Raw genomic sequence first — 19291 nt, 5'->3', positions numbered from 1 at the left:
TACAGTGAGTTTTGAACTGTTTGTTTTGTTTTGTTTTTTTCAGTGAGTCAGTGAAGTTCCTGTGTGCAGGTGAGACTTGCTAAGAGGGAAAGTATTTGGGCACATGATGAGAGTAGACTTTGGTGGGAGTTTTGTTCCTAAAGATGCCCATGAATCTGAGTTGAGGGGAAAATTAACTTATTTCTTTGGATGCGGGGGGAAGAAGAGACTTCAGTCTCCACTCAGTGCTTTCTGACACTGCACACAAGTAGCACATGTCCTAGCTTGGACCAGTAGCTTCTAATCAGACCCGTGCTGTCGTTGCCCCACTTTACGCAACCCCGTGACTGGTTTTAAGGAGCAGAGACCTTTGCTTGTTTGATGTGGGGTAAATTTTGAAACAGCATTAGAGATTAAAAGTGTGGTATATCTGTTAAAAGGTAGAGTTTCCTTTTTCTCCTCTCTGTAGCAATTTGGTCTGTGTAGTTGTCTTCTGCTTTGTATAGACAGAGATGAAAAGTCAGGGCCTTGCCTTCTCCCATTTAGTGTCTGAGCTGCATACATTAAAGCAGCTAGGACTGCTCAGTGAGTTCCACCCGTCTTGATATTTCAGATTCTGCAGTTGTTTTTTGGTTTCTGAATCCAGTTCAGGGTCACAAGAGAAGGAGGGATCTCTGAGGCTGCATCTTCCCCCCTCCCCACCCCACTAATGTCCCCAACTCTCATGTCCCCATAATAAAAAGTGATAATTTATCTGTTCCAAATGCTGCCTGGAGCCCCAGTGAGGCCTCATGTTTTATGCAGGTGCTGTTTATTTTAATTGCAGACTTGAGGGTAATAGGTTTTGGATGGATTAAAAGTTTTCAGCTGAAATTCCTGGTGTTTCATCTTCTCCCATGGCCTTTTTTTCTTTTTCTTCTGTAAATGTGCATGTGCTAGAAATATGCAGATTTTCCCTAGTAGTCATAAAAGGAATTATTTAGGTTTACCTGCCTTGAAGGCTGCTTAATGAATTGCATAGTTGGATGCACTGTCAAAGATTTTAGATTATGGTTGCAGTACTCCAGTTTATTGGAGAAACAGAAGTAGAACCCTGCCACAGGAGTAAAGAATGCTGTTTCCCCACTAGTATTTGAACAATCTGAATAGCCATCTGTTATTCTTTTAAACACAAAGCGGTGCAACAGGTGTATTTCTTGGGTTTGGAAATCTTACCAGTACAAGTGGATAATAGAAATTTAAAGCCAGGATTTAAAAGAAGATTTCAAGGTGTGTTTCTCTTTATTTAGCAGATATAGTGGTTATGATATTAGAAAGAAGAGAGATAAACTAAACATATGGTACACAGTTAAGGAAAACAAATGCTGAACTGCTCTTAAATCTGTTCTTTTTCAATGTTTGTCGTTTTCTTAGATGGCTTCAGTAACAGATGCCAGATACAAGCAGAAAGATACTTCAGATCAAAATTTTGATTACATGTTCAAACTCCTGATCATTGGCAACAGCAGCGTGGGTAAAACATCCTTCCTCTTCAGATACGCCGACGACACTTTCACACCAGCCTTTGTTAGTACAGTAGGAATTGACTTCAAAGTGAAAACAGTTTATAGGAATGACAAGCGGGTGAAACTGCAGATTTGGGTAAGTGCCAGCATTTTCAAAAATGCTTTATATTAATCGCAGCAAAGATATGATGGTAAAAAAAATAGCTTGTTTGGAAGTAGATTAATACAGTCTTTCATTGTTCATACGTTTTGTGTGGCTGTATCGTTTGTATCCCAGCAGTATAGCTGAGTAAGTTCTCTTCGTATTGCTGTCTCGCTCAACTGGTGGGACTCCTGATATGGTCTTAAGCAGCTGCTCTATGTTCTCAGGAGTCAGTGTACTATTAAACTGCAACAAACCCGAAGCAGATCTGGAGCCCTTTAGTAGCGCTTTTTGAGTGAGCAGTAGTAGGTGAAGAAATTCAGTGAGCACTCAGTGAGTGAACTCTACACGTAGCTTCTACTATCAGCTTATGTTCTCCAAATAAGATACTTGTATCGTCCTGCAACTCATGTACCTGCTCAGCAGCGCCAAGCCAGCTCACTTCATCCATCCAGGATTCCTCAGGGGGAAGAGAGAGGTATGCTTCAAACCATCTCTGCTGACACGACTTCTTGGTAAATCAAATGGGAAGAGAACTTGTGCAGGTAAACTGGAGGCTCCCTCTGCTCAAACACCCAGTCATCGGACGTTTTCGTCCTTTTTGAATTACAGCATCCTAACCTAGGTTAAAAAAAAAAAAAAAAAAAAAAGAGTTCCTGAGCTGCAGAGTGGCAGACCAAGGCCAAGCAATTGTCAGTAGCTCATGATGTTCCTTTTTATGGAAAGCAAGTGTTTTCTTTTATTTTACTTGCTGGCAAATGGCTTAAACTCTACGGTGCAAATGCAGTTTATCCTGTTGGTGCTTAAACCCTCCGTGTCCCAGTGAATTACTCAGGGTGTTTAAAAAACCTAGGCTCAGATTGCTGTGTTTTAAAGAACCACAGGGCTCCAGCTGGAATTCTAGTTCGCAAGGTGGTTCTTTTCTGTTTTGCATGAAAGGAGAAGGTCTCAAATAGAAGATACAAGGCTAATATTCTCTTAAAACAATTTCAAAGGAGTACTCTTACTAACTCAAAGTAGCTGCCTACTTAGTGGTTTCTCCCACAAGTTAAGCTTAAAGTTCAGACTTGAAGATGACCTGAAACTGTATAGCATTTCTACCCAAATCCTGCCCCAGGTAAGAGCATAGTCTTCTAATTGATCTATAGACACTTGATCTATAATTAACCTGTAGTTATTGCATTTAAATGTAATATTATAGTAATCATATTGGGTTTTTTATTTATTGTGACTATCTTGAATAGTCACAATAAATTGGTGAGAATCTAAAATGAGGAACTTTTGTTGGTTTGTTTTTTTTTTTTAACTGCAACAATATGATTCATTTTATTTCTGTGTTGCTGGGTGAAGGGTACCACAAATTATTTAATAAAAGATCCTTTTCATGTTGCAGAATTCTGGCATTGAAACTAATGTAGAGAACCTGACATGAAACTATTTGATTTAATTTAGGGTTTAGGTAATAAGAATGATTGTACTTCAGGCCCCATAAGCAATTAAAGATGATTTCCATCCAGTTTGTCTTTCTTAATCTTGGAACATGAAATTCCCTAATAAGTTGTGTAAAAGCAAGACAAAAAGCACCATGAAATATTTGGGTTTTTTGCAAAAATACTGGGATAAAAATTAATTAAGCAATAATCTTAATTAAATCTGTTTGAAGGCTTTGGGGGGGGAAAAGGCTTTAATAACCTTAAATTTCTTATTAAAAGAGATGTCAGGTGGATTCCTCAGTAGGTCCTATCTATAGGACCTGTAATATTGGAGTTACCAACAAAATTGTTGATTTAAAATTTTTTTCAATAAAAGGTTCATGTAAGTGTGTGACAGTTCCAGAGTGACCCATGTTCTGTTCTTCTCTCTTTCTGTGCTCCTTGCATGGATACCTGATGTGAGTCATGATTTAAGGACCTTAACAAAAACATTAAGTGTGTACCTCTCTAAAAACTACGGTATTTGAACTTGTTTACCTCCTGCCTGTCCTGAGACTAAACTTGTAATTTCAATATATTCTTCAGGGTGCATGTAGTAGTAGTGGGGGCCATTAGCATACCAAAACTATGTGTAAGAAGGAAGAGTTTTCTTACCAACCTGTCTTCCAATTACTTCTTTTAATGATTTACAGCTGCTAGTGAGTTTCTGTGAGTGTGGGATCCCGCGGCTCCATTCAACACTTGGCTTTTACTTACAACTTTCCAGTTATGTTGACTTTTCTTTTTAATTATGCTCCCCCTAAGCTTGGTGTTAAGTCTTACCTGAACCAGGTTTAATGTGAAACTAATGTGAAACTAGGCGAAGAAGGAGAAGGTACAAGTGTTTAAATTAACCACTTCAAATGTCTTTATAAAATCCAGAGAGGAGCACTTCTGGGAACCTCTAATGTTCTCTGCTCTGTGGAGCCAGGTCTCTTTCAGTTCATGGGTGCTTGTGGAGCTCTTGAGTGTATGCAGCTGTGGAGACTGGAGGTGCTCAAGGGCTGTGCACAAATAACCTTGGTTTGTGTCCTACAAATCTCAAGGCGGGAGGGAAGTTGCATCAGCGATTATTGGGACTTTCTACACTGACTGTTGCCTGTGTTGAACAGAAGAGCAGAATATTTGGGTGTAAGACCCCAACTACAAACAGCTCCTTGGGTTTTCTTAAAGCTAAGAAAAATTCACGCCGCTTCAAGTGCCAAGCAGCTGCATATAAAGACTAACAGTGTGTCGCCGTGTCAGTAAATGTCTTTCTGGCCTATCTCGTGGTTAAAATCTCCAGTAGAATTTGATGAGCGTTTTTAAGCTAGAGATCTAGCTTTTGTGTTTGTGCTGAATTTGAGGAAGTCCGTATTTTGTGAATCAGGATTTGACAAGCTGTCAGGTGTGATGAGCAAAAAAGAGCGCTGCTCTGTTCAATTTTGATGTCATTAGGGGCCCTCTTGCTTTATTGATATTAACACCTCAATTACCCAAATTGATGTTTTAATAAGATTCCTATCAGTTATACTAGTGAACTAGCAGTCTGGGAAATTATCTGCTTTGAAAAGACTTGAAAGGAATATCTCTTGAGTTTGAGAGGAGTGGGACAAGCATTCATGGTGTTTTTAAGGTAGAATGATAGCTCTCCTGCTAGAGAAAAAAACAGTAAAATGGTCTGGAGAGAGGTTATGTGAAGTAATGTTTTGTGGTTTTTTTTTTCTTTGTTAAAGAACTCCAAGATCAGTTGACTCTGTTTTAATTTCAAGTCTTTTTTGTCTTGTTTAGGAATGGTGGTCTTCTGTAAATTTAATAAATGACCTTTACTGAGAAAGCTCATTTTGTAGTTGGATGAGGTTTGGTAACATTTCTAATTTAAAATATTACTTATGTAAATATATTAATATATTATGTAGATATTCTGACCTCTACATAAATGTAATTCTTGTATTAGATTTTTTTTTTTCATGCCACTGCCATTTGTAATAATACTTTCATATAAAGCATCTCCCTTACTATATATTTGTAGGGAGCCGATTTATATCATCTCTCTGCATGTAGGGTGTACATGTGGATTATTTCTTTCTTGACCAACAGTTTTGTAGTCCCAGAGTTGCTAATTACTGATTACTGAAGGAAAGCTATTATATTTTCAGCGAGATATGTTTTTTATTATAAATAAATCTCAAAGGTAACATTATTATATTCTTAGCAAATGCATACAGTTAATACTCAATGCAGCTTTCAGGTTGCCTAGCAGCTAGAGAAGGCCACTTTGTCCAGATCCAGATGGAAGCAGGGCGAATGAATAAAAGTGATTTTGGTGTTACGTGCGAGCAATACGAGATTTCTTTTTTTCCTCCTTCTGTGCGTTTGTGTGTCTCTTGATGGTAAGTAATAATGGTGGTAAGTAGTAACAATGGCAGAACTCTTGAGCAACATAGCATTGAGGTTAACTGCTGAGGGGCAAACTCTGGTCCTTCACACTGGCCCAGTCTACGTTAATTCCATGAGGTCTTTGGATAGTAACACAAATTTACTGATGGAAAATCATTGGCAGTGTTTAGGCCAAAACGCTTGCACGCCACAACACTTTGCACACCACAAAATGTGTGCTTTGTGTGAGGAATTTCATTACACTTTCATTATACTTTTGTACAGCACCCTGCACAGTGGAGCCTCATTTTTTGTTGCACATACTATAAACATATATTTGATTAATAATAAACGTGATTAAATACAGGCTTTGGCAGCTGGTGTTACAGTTGAAACTACTTTCAACTTTTTAAAGGCAGATAGAGGTTAAATTTAACTTCAGGTTAAAAGGCAAAAAGGATGTGATGTTCGGATGGAGACAGCATATTTAGACTGCAGTATGATTTTTCTTTTAAGGCGCTGCTTATCAGATTTAAACTGCTAGGACGAGTATAGCTTTTTCTTTCCCATTACAAAAATGTTTCCATGGCTTAACTGCTGAAACCTGTAGGGGTCTGAGATTAGCTGTAGTGGATGTCTGAAACACATTACAGCTTTCAGGCACAGCTGGGAAGAGGGTGCAAAGCAACATCACTCTGTTTTTGTGGGAATGATCTTTACAAACAGAAATATGACAACTGCTAATTATGCTGAGTGGCAGTTACCATTACAAAACAAAAAAAGTGTAAACCAAAATAAAACCCAAGCTGCGTAGCTGTCCAGAAGGCAGATATGGAGTGTTTTTGAAAGCTTTTTGTATCAGTTGTTGCCTGGATGACAGGATGTTACTGTGCAGCTCGCCTCATAGGGAAGGGATTCAAAGAAATAACACTGGTAACTAAGTTCATTTTTTCATTTAAAGGAGGTAAAATTAGAACACTGTCATACTTGATTGTAAATTTTAATGTTAATTGCACACTTAACCAGAAGCTAATTATGCATTTCAGATGAGAGAATCATCTATTCCCCTGGCATCCCATTCCCATCATGTTTTTTTCAAAGTTCCTTATAAGCACTGACTTTAAACTTGAATGCTTGCATAAAACTTGTTTCTAAAGAGAGATAATGAGAGTTCTGTAATTTAATATATAGATGCAATAGTGATGGATATCTGTAAAGCTATATTGGGCCTGATTCTGCTCAGATTCACAGCTGTTGTGAAATCCTCTGATTTGTTGTTTAGACAAAGAACTAAAATGGACAAAGTTATGACAGTGAAAAGAACAATTTGGTCCTTGTAAGAGAGTCAAGGATTACATCTTATTTGCAGCATGGAGGACTTACTGCGTCCCAGGAATGAAAATTAGCTGGGGGTGAGTGGACATAAAGCACTACTTCTGATGCTAAAACGCAATGCAGAATATTTGACTGCAGAAGAGATACAATAACAGTGTCTGTAATTCAATTCCAAGGTCTTGGTTATATCTCAAGTAATAATACTCCTGCTTTGGGAAGAACTTGGTGCTCATGCCACTCTGAATGGTCTTTAAGATTAGAGTTGCAAGAGTGATACAAGGGACAGAAGTAAAAACTTAAAAATAAAAACCTGGGTGGTTAGTTATCCCACTCACTATTGAATTTATTTAACAGCCTAAGCTTGCTGAGCAGGGCATTTCTGTATTTGCAGCTAAACAGTTGACATGGAAGGTTTATTTCTGTTTATAGTTAATCACCTCAATCCATTGTTATCTCATTATAACTCTGCATTACAGTGAAGGCCAAATTCAACTTCAGTCTAAGCTCTGTTACCGCTGGAGTTATTCCTGCTTACAATATCAGATTTATTCTCACTGCAAGGTGTAGTATCTCTTTTCATGTTACATCTTTGCAGAGTTAGGTATATGGAGCATTTGCCCTCGTTTGGTGCATTACAGTAAAATGAAAAAAGTTACAATATTGTGTTCAGAGGTACCAGACTGTATCCAGGAGCAGGGTTGAGTGCATTTGTGTTAGTTAAGAGCTGCTGATACTTCAAAGGTTTGGTCCTTTTCTAGAACAAATGGGCCAACGTTAACTAGTTGCCCAATAGGGGAAAAGCTGTACTTGGAAAACTTCAAGGGAAGTTCTTCAAGCTGATGTAGTGAGGCATTTAAGCTTTGGAAAGACAAATGGGTTACTGACCTCCTGACCTTTTGCATTTAATGCTTTTTACAGCAGAAATTCAGAACAGATATTTTGGTACTTTCCAGTAATCATTTTACATAAGGTCTTAGACTGATGTGCCTCAAAACATTTTCCGGTTGTCCTTGTAGCCTTGTGTGATAAAATAAAAGAGAACACACAGGGGATCTGTGCATAGGATGTTTACTAGGCAGGATATTTACCCTAATGCTGCTTTTGCTTTTGCATGTGCTTAGTCAAAGATCCACCTGCTGCTTCCCGTCCTTTGGTCCCTACATCGGTGATAACGCTGTGGCAGTTCTGAAGTCACTGAGCGTTTGAGTGCCATGGTAACTGCATCCCGATCCGTGACTGCCAGCGGGCACTGAGCCCTTCCCAGTTCTGAAAGGAAGCGAGTGCTCCAAGTGCCAAATGGTGGTGGACTGGTGTGAGTCAGCTTTGATAAGTCCATGGAAAGTCCTTTACCAAGCGATCTGCAGGTCTCTCTCTCTCTTTTTTTTTTTTTTTTTCCTTCCCTTAAGAGGGAAGAAAGAGAAGTAATCCCATCAAATGTTTTGGATTTTTTTTTAACTCTAAAACTATCCTACATTATTGAAAGGCTGAAAAATGCATCCCCATTGGAATTGCCACCAAATGCTAAATTGCTTCCTTGCTGTGCATTTTAGCCTCATGCTGCACACATTTCTGTAAGGTTAAAACACTTTTCCTATAGTTTTCTCTTGTCTCTGTGTTATGTACCCTGGCTTGCTCATGGTGAAATCAGATAGCACCTTTGTAAACACTTTTGCATTAACTGTAAGGATAGTTCTCGCAGAGTACTGTCATAACAGAATTTGAAATAATAGAGTTGTGCGCAAGAGTGAACAAGGAGAGCTGGGGAAAAGAGAGGAAGTCATTTACTTGTTTCCTTTTTAGAGAAGAAATATTCTGCCTATAAGATAGCATCCTGGTGCATCAATTGATTGTATGGAATGACAACACTGGAAATTTACAGCCAAGCAAGGCTAATTAAGGAATGCATTTTCCGTGTCTCTCTTGCGTAAGAGTGGAATGATGGACCTCAACATTTATGCTTCTCTTACCCTCTCTCAGCCCTTGCTGGTTTGTAGAACTGCCAAAACCGTGAAGAAAATCAGACTTCACCATGTTCGTGTGTATATGTGTGTGCAGTTTTGCAGTTTCTAAAGAGACACTGTAACTTACTTCTGTTGTAGTTATCACCTTCAGCTATGACAATGGTGACAGCCCCACAGAGGTTAACTGAGGCTAAGTGTGATTTGGGGTGTGTAGTCACGTAACGTCTTGACAACGTGGTGGACAGAATCAACCCTCTCTGGAGTTGTCTCCACTATCATCAGGTGTAAACACTTTTGTTTGTTCAGTGTTGCTGTAAAATACAAACTTCTTTGGCTGGAATTCTTTTATACCTGCTCTCTGCTCCCTTTGTAGAGGTATAGCAGACTAAATGGAAGGCAACAGAGGATTGGGAAACAAGAAAAGAGCTAGTTAGGGGTCGGAAGGGGTGATTAAACTTCCTTTCTCTTACCCTAACTACTGCAAACTGCCACTTTGCTGCAACGCAGCATGGCGGGGTTTGTTCCAGTTCCTAATGGGACAAACACAAAGTGCTCGTTTCAGTCCTGCTACGTGTCTGGTTTATTCCCATGTTATTTCTAAGGTGCCCAAGGCTGAAGGCTCGTGTCACACACTGTTGGGAATGTTGTGCTATTTCAGAAATCGCTGCTTGCAGGACTGTGGAAACTGGTTTATGATTGCTAGAGAGCAAGTTCTGTCTGTGTGCAGCTGTTACAGAGAGAAACTTAAGTGACAATTTAAAGTATCGAAGTTGAAATGCCATTGAACATTTGGTTTTACAGTGGGTTTTTTTCTGCTATCTCCAATCCCAAAGAGACAGTGCTAACAGTTACCAGAAAAATAAGGTCGGTCTTTAGATATGATTCTAATCTCTTACATTGGTGCAAAGTTGGAGGATCTGCAGGACAGGCTTACGTCACGTGTAGGGTTTAATGCTGCAGTAACCCGGCCTGGTGCATCCAGCTGCTCAGCACTGTGGAGAGAGACATTGCCTGAAAGCAAGAAGGTTGTGCTTAGTGCAGCATGGCAGGGGGCTTGCCGCAAGCCTGATTTAGTTTAAGCACAGCTTTGTGCTGACACAGCTGTGCCATCTCCACTTCTGGAGCTAGCTCTGTCTGGTAAGTGAGGGCCTCTGCAGATGACTCCACTGCGCAGAGCTGACATGCCTTAAAGCCAGCAAGTGAGTGGAGTGAAAACTGGCACAAAACCAGAGCAGAGTCAAAGCAGGACCATGAAATGAAAAACAAAAAAAACCCAGTGCCTTTAACGATTACGTTAATTACAGTGGAAAGCAACACCGAAGCAAGCAGTGGCTTGCAAGCAGCAAGGAGTGGCCCTGAGCGGCAAGCCCAGGAGGGCTGCGTTCTGCAGGGATGGAACTTGCTGTCACTGAAGTGTCAGTCTGCACGAACACCATGTGGATTCCAGCCTTCCTGCGAGGTGGTTGGTGTCTGGGCTTAGCGCTTCCTGAGATGAGGAAGGTATGCATTTGGCAAAGCTCTTCAGCCTGTTTTTATACACCCTTCCTCACCAAACCTCCTTTCCCCCTGTCTTCCTAAGTGCGAGACATGGTGTAAAGCACAGAAGGGACTTGAATGGGTTGGCTGATTATAGGAACTCAGGGCTCCCGAAGAACAGTGTTTCTATACTGATGCTCATTCCAACTGTTGTGCTATAATTATGTGACAGCTGAAAATCCATACCTGTTTAAGGCTCCATATCCTAGCTAAAATGGATTTTTTTTAATGCCCTTCGTCTTGAAAAAAGCATGCAGGAAAAGTCACTACTGCAAAGATATTAAATGAGGTGAATTTGTGAGAACTGCTTAGTACCCCCTGAATCTTTGGGGTTTGGAAGTGTAAAATTAATCCCTTCCTTTCACTTGTGCTCGTTAATGATTTATTTAGGGAGAAGTGAACTTCCAAGGGAAGAACCTGCATAAAGTTCTGCCCCCGTGATGTACTTGTTACTGTTCTGAGTTGCATATGCCCCACTCCACAGTAGCATGTCAAAGCTGCGGCTGTCATTTTGAAATCTTGGACATGTTTGAAATTATTTCAGATTTCCTGCTAAAATTCTGATTTAAATATGCATAGGAGCTACTTATTATTCTATCAAGAGACTGCAAGAAATCTAAATGGAACAAATTCAACAAAAATCATCCACACCATTGTCAGTGGCAAAACTGTGATTTGAATAGTCTTTCACCTAAATGTGGAAATGGCCTTGGTCTTCCAGATACTTACTGTTTTAATGGGAAATTTCACCCGAGTCAGTGGTGCTTGCAGAATCTGGCTGTAACTTAGTCACAACAGCATCTTTGCATCACTGCATCATTGGCTTGAAGTCATGTGGCAGTTCCGCCATCTGCAGCACGGGCTGTGGAAATCCTCTTCATGCGGCTGGGGGACTGGGAAGCACAGTAGCTCCAGTTGCGTGTCAAAACCTGATGTTGCTAAGTGATGGCAAGGTAGTCACCTGCCATACCGTTTACAAAATCAAAGTGCTTAAACAGAAGGAAATGAATAGCTTTGTTTTCCAGTAACTGCATACAAGGTGTTTATTCGCTCTGGTACTGAAAGTATCAAACCTATGCATCCCTTTTACTCCAGCTGGGATCTTCAGAGTTTTAAAGTTTCTGGAATGGCAGCCATTTATCCTGTCTGATAATGTGCCCTCTAAACATATAATATTATGTTATCCTACAACTGCAAGAGAGTCAGTGCAGTCAGTTTGACAATTAAAAAAACCCAGACCTAAAACAACAAAACCACAACCATTTTTTATCACCTAATACAAGGGCAGAGAAGAGGTGGTATTTGTTTTGTTGATTATAATGTCAGAATCCATGCAATGTGGCCCTCTTTTTTTTTTTTTTTTTTTTTTAAATATAGTCTACATGTCTGAGAAGCATTGTAGCATTGATTTCTTTTTGTAATAAATTTTTCGTGAAGGAAAGTGAGAATAAATCCAGGCTATCATATTTACTAACTACTCTGGGACTGTTGCTAGGAAGTATGAGAAGCAGGAGATTTTTCACTTCTAATTTGTCTACTTATTTTATGGATATAAAAAAAATTGATAAAGATTTGATTGCCCTCATGCCACAGGTGACTCATGTGTGTTCTGCTAAAATCTGTCTGCTCAATAAAGTATTTGTTCAAAATAGTCTCTCAAAGGCAGATGCTGAGTGACTTTTTTCAGTCACGACTCATTAGATCTCCATTTTTTTAAATTAAAAGATTCCCAAGACATGTTAATTTTAAGATCTCATCTATTAAATTCTTGATTAATAACAATAACAGTGTTAATTTGACAGTGTGTCAAGGCTTGGGGGATTTGTATGACTGGTGTTCTCTTTTCAGCAAAGGAGGGATAGTTTGTTTTTTACCAGAGATGGACTTGCACAGACCCAGGTTTGGAACTAGAGACCACGACCTGGTCTCTAGTGCTTCCACTTCTACAGTGGAAGCACTGCAGTAGATTGTCTCCCTGTGAGGTGCAATCAGGAACGCATCTCCCCATCTGCATGGTCTTCCCTTCATCCAGAGGATGTACAGTGCCTGTGTATCTGCAGAGGAAGGGACAGGGGTTTGCAGGAATGAAATCTGTATTTGCATCAGTGACTACATCCTACTTCTTACTCCTCAGAAATGAGCTCTTCTCAAGTTTTGCACTTCTGCACAGTACAGATTGCACTTTGAATTCACACTTGCAACTGGGAGCTGTTTCCAGCAGGAAAGAGCTCCAGGGGAGCTTTCTCCCAGAGTCAGATATGTGTGTTCTGTGTAAAGAAGTGCTCTCTGTTGAGAGGCTTGATGCTTTGATTCTTTGCATTGGTGGTCCCAAAGTATCGCTCAACTCCTGCAGATTGCTGCAAAATCGTACACATTTAACATCACTTTTATGACTGACCTCCCCATTCACTATGAGTAATGAATGGAACAGAAAATTGTGTTTCTTTGCTTCACTGAGTAATGAAAGAGAAAATTGCACTTCTTTTACCGCACAACCCTTGCCAAAGATAGCACCTGACTATATTTTCTCTGGCTCTTTTTCTTTACTATTATTTTACTATATTAAACGCAATCTTTTTTTCCCTTTGGATTTCTTTCCATCTTTGTGCCTTGAAGCTTCAAACAGCAAATTTTGTGAGTCATATAAATGTTTTGAGACATCAAATTAAGTAGAAACTGGAGAATGAGTTCTCAAAAGGTTGTGAATGCTGCTGACGTCAATCTTAGATTGAAATAAGAAAGAAGATACAGCTGATGGATCCTGTGAACAAGACTGTAAGGGCAGTTATGGTAATTCTGTTGTTGGAGCGGAAATTGTGTTTTTATAAATGAAGGCAATAGTCCTAACTGAAGATTTAACAGGCATTCATCTTAGTAACTAGATGATCTTGAGCTTTCATACTTTACACTGAAATTTGCCTTCAGCAGATTCAAACGAAATTGCTTGGAAGTGACTAAAATGAATGGTAGCATGCTTTCTGCTTTTTCAACTTGTAATACAATTCAGTTTTCCAGCTCTGCTTTTGCAGAATTCCTCCTTCAAAGTAGCATTGCAAAGTATGGGTTTTTTTTAATGAACAGAAGACTATTTAGAGATTTTTCTTGATTGTCTGTGGGAGAGAACTGAATTTTGAAAGTAGCAAGGAGTCATGAAAGTCAATATGTCTTAAGAATTATTTTGATAACATGAAACATTTACCTTTTAGAAAGCAGTTAGTAATACTGTTTTTGAAGTTAAACGCGTGCAGATTGTGTATCTGTATTGACTTGATGGTGCTATTGAAACTTCCTGTAGGTGTAGTGAGAAGAGTGCAAAAAGTGACTAAAGGAAAGGGATGTTTTCCTTCTGGAAACCACAAGGAAGTCCTTTGCTATTAGCTTATCAGTGCAGGATGCTTTTACGTGTATGCCTGTTTTGGCTTTAACAAATATGGCAGTTCAAAGTTGACAGATAGCTGATATACGTGTTGACTACTTTATCCTACCTCCATTCAGACAGTTCACTGGAAGCCTGTGTCTAATTGTTAATTAATAGTGCTGCAGTGAGCACTCTGAGTCTAGATGTGTTTTGACCGAAGGTATGTTTCCACTGGTGAAATAGGAGTTGAAGATGTTCAGCCCTTTGTAAAATCAAACTCTGTTTTGAAGAGCATCTTTCAGGAGCAGTGTCAAGTTCAGAGAGATCAAAGTGAATTGAAGTGAGCCCAGAGGTATTGAAGGAGTGAGGTAATGTGATTGCTGGTTAACTAGATCAGGACAGCAAAGTGAATGCCTTCATCAGGTTATCTGTGCTGTGCTCAGGTACCTTTCTGATGCTCTTCTGATGAAGACCTTTCGACAGATTTCTATGGGAAGTCAGTTTACAGATTAGTGGCATAGCATGTACCTGTGCATGAAATATTGCAGTCAAGGCCAGTATGAAAATAAACAAGAAATATTGCTTCAGATTTAGAGATTAAATATAGGCTGGATTTACCCGCAAGTAGGGAGTAGGAGCTCAACAGGAAAGTAATGAAGAGGACTGTCTAGCTGGCTACTCAGTGCAAAATGTACTTTTGCTTGGAAGCTGAGAACAGTGCAAGGGAAGAGGTTCTGGCTGTTGAAGCCTGTGCACAGTGTTCTGTGAATAGAAATACCAAAGAAGAGCAACCCCAGGAGCTGGTGCCGCTGCCAGCTGCAGGGGACACCAGGGTGAGCCTGTCCCGGAGCTCAGTCTGCAGCTGCAGGCTCCTTCTGGGAGGGGGACCAAACCCCATCAATTTACAGTCCTCCTTCTGCCATAACTCCTTGGTTACCATTGAAAGGAAGAGGCAGGCAGTGATGATAGGTAATTTGACTGCAAAATTATCAGCCAGTGGGATATGAGATAACTTGTCTGATCTATGTGATGACAGTGGCTTTCTAAGGCTTACAACCAAGAATAATCAGGGAGCATCTTGTAGTCACAGTTTTGCCAGTGAGGGAGGGACCTGTGAGGGGTGAGGTCCTTTAAATTACACCTATAGGGTTAAGAAAAATTTTTAAATTGGGAGCATCATGTCATAAAAAGTCTGTGGAATTTGTCTGAATCTGCATGTTTGGCTGTACAGGCAAGGGAGGAGGAGGAGATTTCAGTATTTCAGTTATACATGAAACAGTATTGAAAAGGACTGCCACTGGTTTTATTGGTGATTGGCTTCTAAGTTAGGAAGATGTTTCCCCTGTCGGTAAAGTTTTACATAATTGTACATCACTGCAATTTTGTATCTGTTCCAGAAACATCTATTTCTAATCGCTGTTTGGGTCAGAAGCTTGTACTGTTCAGGACCAGATGCTGAAACACTTCAATGGCTGATCTGAGATCGCACGGTGATTTCTCTACCCCGTGGTGAATGAGCACAGAGGCAGGGAAGCATTTCTGTTTTCTGAAGCTGCCTGTTTCTGGTTAACTAGCATAAAAATGAATATCTGCTGAATTGGTGCTTATCAGAATTCCTAAACAACTCTTCTGCCTCCGGCAGTGACACTCGATTATGTTTCTCATTCCTAAGGCTCTTAGAGGTTTAGCATTTATGAATCTCTTATAATACTGTTTGCTTGACACATTTAGTTAGGCATATGACAGTGATCGGTTGAGAGGAAAACAAGTCGTCTCATCGAATACAAATTGAGGCTTCTAGTAAGGAGCGTGGAAAGGCAAGCAAAGGTTTCCGCTGTTTGAAATCAAGTTAGAACAGGGCCATTAAAATAACTGAAATGGATTTAATGTAAAAACAGGCTATATGTCCACTTCCAGCCAGCTTCAGACAGTCCACTACAGCTGTTTTTTTTAGCAATTTGAGTGGAAACGCTGAGGACTGAGTGGACTATAGGGTGGTTCGGCTCTCACCAAGTCCCTCAGGATGCGTGAGCACAGTGGTGGTATGTAATCTTACACTTGATATTGATTCTGCAGCTAAATTGTGGGATAAAAAACAAATGCGGATCTGCAAAGAGCTGTGTGCCCAGTGTCTTCCGTAAATGCAAGGTATTCGGTCTAATAGGGAGGACGCAACTGCAGTGCACATTGCGGTGGTGGTTCCTGCAGCCCCGTGGCTGTGAGTGCTCACTGCTGATCCTCCTGGCCAGATGCACCTCCAACAGTGGCTGGAGGAGGTGCTGCTCAGCCAGTCTGAGTTATCTTTCTGCAGTGGCTTCACGATGAAGGGTCCTAATCATTCTTGTAATACAAATGATGTTAAGAAGTGGTTGGTATTGTAAGCAGGTGCATTCCAGCTCGGCGTAGCTTGAAAACTTGACAGCAGCCAGATGTTTAACTAGGTAGAGTAATTGATGACTCTAAATACAATCATATAAATCTTGCAAATGCTACTGAAGCTGAGACTCCAGACACGCCTTGTGAATTGTGATTTCTCAGAGGTCCTTTTTGATCAGAGGGTAAACTCTTGTCTTTAACCCCTGATTGGACCCAACAGAGACAGTGCGTATTGTGATGGGTCACTAATGACCAACTTCAGCAAGTCAGTTAACTGATCCTTTGGAGCTAAACAAGGCTGGTTGAAAATAGTTATACAAAGATTTTTTTAGTATTTTAATGGAAATTGACCCAATGTTGCTGTTAGATGTAGCTGCAGAAAGAAGCTTTCTACAGAAGCACAGTCTTGCTTTGATATATGTTTCAGCCAGCATATGCTATACATTTTAACTGAACACATGGAGAATTAATTTGTTTTAAGTTGATTGATTTTGATTACTGACATGAGGATATGCTGATGAGAAACAATCCACCATGTCTAAAAGACTGCTTCAATTTCTAGCTGATACGTAATATTTGTATGACATGCATGAAAAGTACAGTAAAAATGTGTTGGACTATATTTTGAAATTTTTCTCAGTGGTTACTCCTTGATGAACAGGAGGAGACACATTATTCTGATAGCAGCTTGACAACACATTCTTTTGTCAGTACAAATTAAGACATTGAATATATCTTGCTAGGATAGATAAATTTCTTTGCCTCAGGAAATTGGTAATACTGGTAGTTATAAAAACCCCGAACCAAACAAACAAAAAAAACCCCAACAAAAACAACAACAAACCAAAAACCTGCTAACCTGGCAGTAGTGCGGAGTTTGGGGGCTCACAGCTTTGCACCGCCATGCTGAGGTGTGTGAAAACCTCCAGCTGCTGGATAGTAGCAGCCTTTAGCTGCCACACTTTGTGGTGGAAGGGGGTAACCCAGTGCCATTTTTCAGCAGAACTTCTGCATGTGTGTCAAGAGGTTGCATTGCCTGGAGAAAGTGCCAAAATAACCTCTTGTATCTAAAAAGTTTCAGAAGAAGGTTGTTCAAATGCAATACTGAACTCCCACTAATGGTCTAGGCACCCAGTTCAGACCAATGTCTTTTGAAATTGGTCCTTTAGCTTTTAATTTACTGGAGCCTGTTCATTTTAGTTTTTTGTGTGCATGTAGCTTAGGGAGAAAAAGCGTAATATTGTAGTGGAGAATTTTAAGAGAAAGCAGATTGTTGGATGCAACATCTCAAACCTGGGGCTAAAAACTGTCTTGTGAGCATTCAGTTATAGGTAGGAAGCCTTCTTGTTGTATTGCATGGGTATAAATCAGCCAAGGTATGAAGTGCTGTTCTTTGTAAAGTAACTAAAAGTGGTAACTCTTTCCTTGATGTAGCTATTCCTCCTGTGGTCCCAAAAAGTCACATCAATGTACCTATGCTGTGATCCTGCAAAAGCTTAGTAAACGTGCTCCACTGTAAATATACAAGTTAGAACAACCAGCGCCATTGTTCTTACCTGTATGAATATGGTATTGAAATAAAAATCTTTCCAAATGGCCAGTAAATTAAGTTGTGTCATAGCAAGTCAGCTGCTCTCCTTATGGGAGACTTGGCTGATGTCTAGGCCCTACAGTGTTTTCCACCTAGCCAAAAATACCCACTTCGTCAAGGAGGTAAAAACCTTATTTATATAAGAACATTAAGTGATAATCCACTGTATAATCACTGATAGCAACTGATCTGAATGACTTATGCAAATAATCACTATAGACACAGTTGCTGCAGGAGGAGACGAAAGAGAGTGGGATGTTTTACAGCTATTTCTGCGCGATGTTTTTGATACAGCACTTGAGTAATAACACTGCCTGCGCTACCAAGGTGAGCCATACAAATAACATTTATTTAAGCAGACAAGAGCCTCCTGTATTGAGCCAGAGCAGGAGGAGGGTGAGCCAGAGCAGGAGGAGGGGAGCTCTGCTTCTTTTTCCCCCCAAGTCCCTTGGTGGGGTCAAGCTTTGTACTTGGGCAGAAAACAATCCCCTGTGGAGAAGAAACTCGCAGGTAAGGGAAGCTGGCGAGTGCTCACAGATGGCAGAGCTGCAATTGCTTTCTCCCAGGGCAGCTCCAAGGAGAGCACAGTGCTTGTTGCACTGCTGGCAGCACAGCTGGCAATAGTGCCAGTGAGGTTGCTCTGGGGACTCTGGCGTTGAAAAAAAAAAAACTCTGGCGTGGAAAAAAAACCTCTGGTGTTGAAGAAAAAAAAACAACTCTGGCGTTGAAAAAAACTCTAGCGTTGGAAAAAAAACTCTGGAGTTCTCTCGCCTTTAGGCAATGTGATGTGTTGAGAGGAAGAGAGAGCATACCTGTGAAGGAAAAAGTCCCACTGACGTATGAAGTGTTGCTCCGTAGCTAAGTGTTGTGTTCTCCTTGGACACAGAACGACGCAACCTGACTTTTCTGCTTTCGCTGTATGCTTTGCAGAAGTCATTCATGTGACATGAGCATGGTTGCTAAGATCAGGAAGAGGTTTGCTGATATTTAATCTGCTCCTGTCAAGCAGCAGGGTGGCATCTTCTCCTGGATGTAGCTGATGAAAGGCTTGATATGTCCATGAGGCAGTTTGTATATGATATTTGGAAAGTATAGCTTGTCAGTTAACACCTCTATTCATTCAGGCAGGTAAGCAGACAGGCAGTAATGATAAATGAAGTATGTTCTTAATGCAAATCTAGGAAACCTAATGTTTCTCCATAGCAAAACCAATCTGTATTTCAATATAAATTAATAGCTACCTCCAGGCTGGTGTTTCTTTTCTTTTTCTTTTTTTCTTTTATATATCAACTCTTCATTCCTTGAAACTGAATTCCTGTTTTACTTTAGGAAGTACACAAAGTAGTCCTGGTTGTGGCTTTGTCTTACTTGTGTCTATAGATATCTGTCTCTCACATGCCCCAAATTCAGGTCTTTTCTGCAAGGACGGTTTGGTCTAGGGCAAGTAGGTCTTGGGCACTAGAAGTGGCCAGAAGTAATCAATGGAGGCAGGAAGGCGATTGTATAGTTGGGAGGAAAACACTTGCTAGTAAAAGGTCTCGCAAAGACTCAGCAGGACTCCTAAAAGGTGCTGGTGATGTGCCTTTGTCTCCCTTGCTTTAATACTGTATGACATGCTTTCTCTTCTCGTTTTCCGAGCTGCCCCTCTAGCGCTGTCCATCTAGAGTGACAGGAGCAC

The 19291-nt window shown here is 40.3% G+C and overlaps 1 protein-coding gene across 1 annotated transcript in view; it reads left to right on the top strand.

Moving 5' to 3' along the window:
* Positions 1–1392: 1392 nt before the first annotated feature.
* LOC104082915 (ras-related protein Rab-3B-like) overlaps positions 1393–19291 on the top strand; it is a 46023-nt gene continuing 28124 nt past the window's right edge. The window contains exon 1 of the mRNA XM_009586194.1: positions 1393–1620. Coding sequence (XP_009584489.1) covers positions 1393–1620 — 228 coding nt within the window. The remainder of the gene's footprint in view (positions 1621–19291) is intronic.

The sequence above is a fragment of the Fulmarus glacialis genome, unplaced genomic scaffold, assembly GCF_000690835.1.
Source record: "Fulmarus glacialis isolate BGI_N327 unplaced genomic scaffold, ASM69083v1 scaffold38339, whole genome shotgun sequence".
Lineage (NCBI taxonomy): Eukaryota > Metazoa > Chordata > Aves > Procellariiformes > Procellariidae > Fulmarus > Fulmarus glacialis.
Note: the sequence above shows the minus strand (reverse complement) of the source record. Positions and strands in the feature narration are given on the sequence as shown.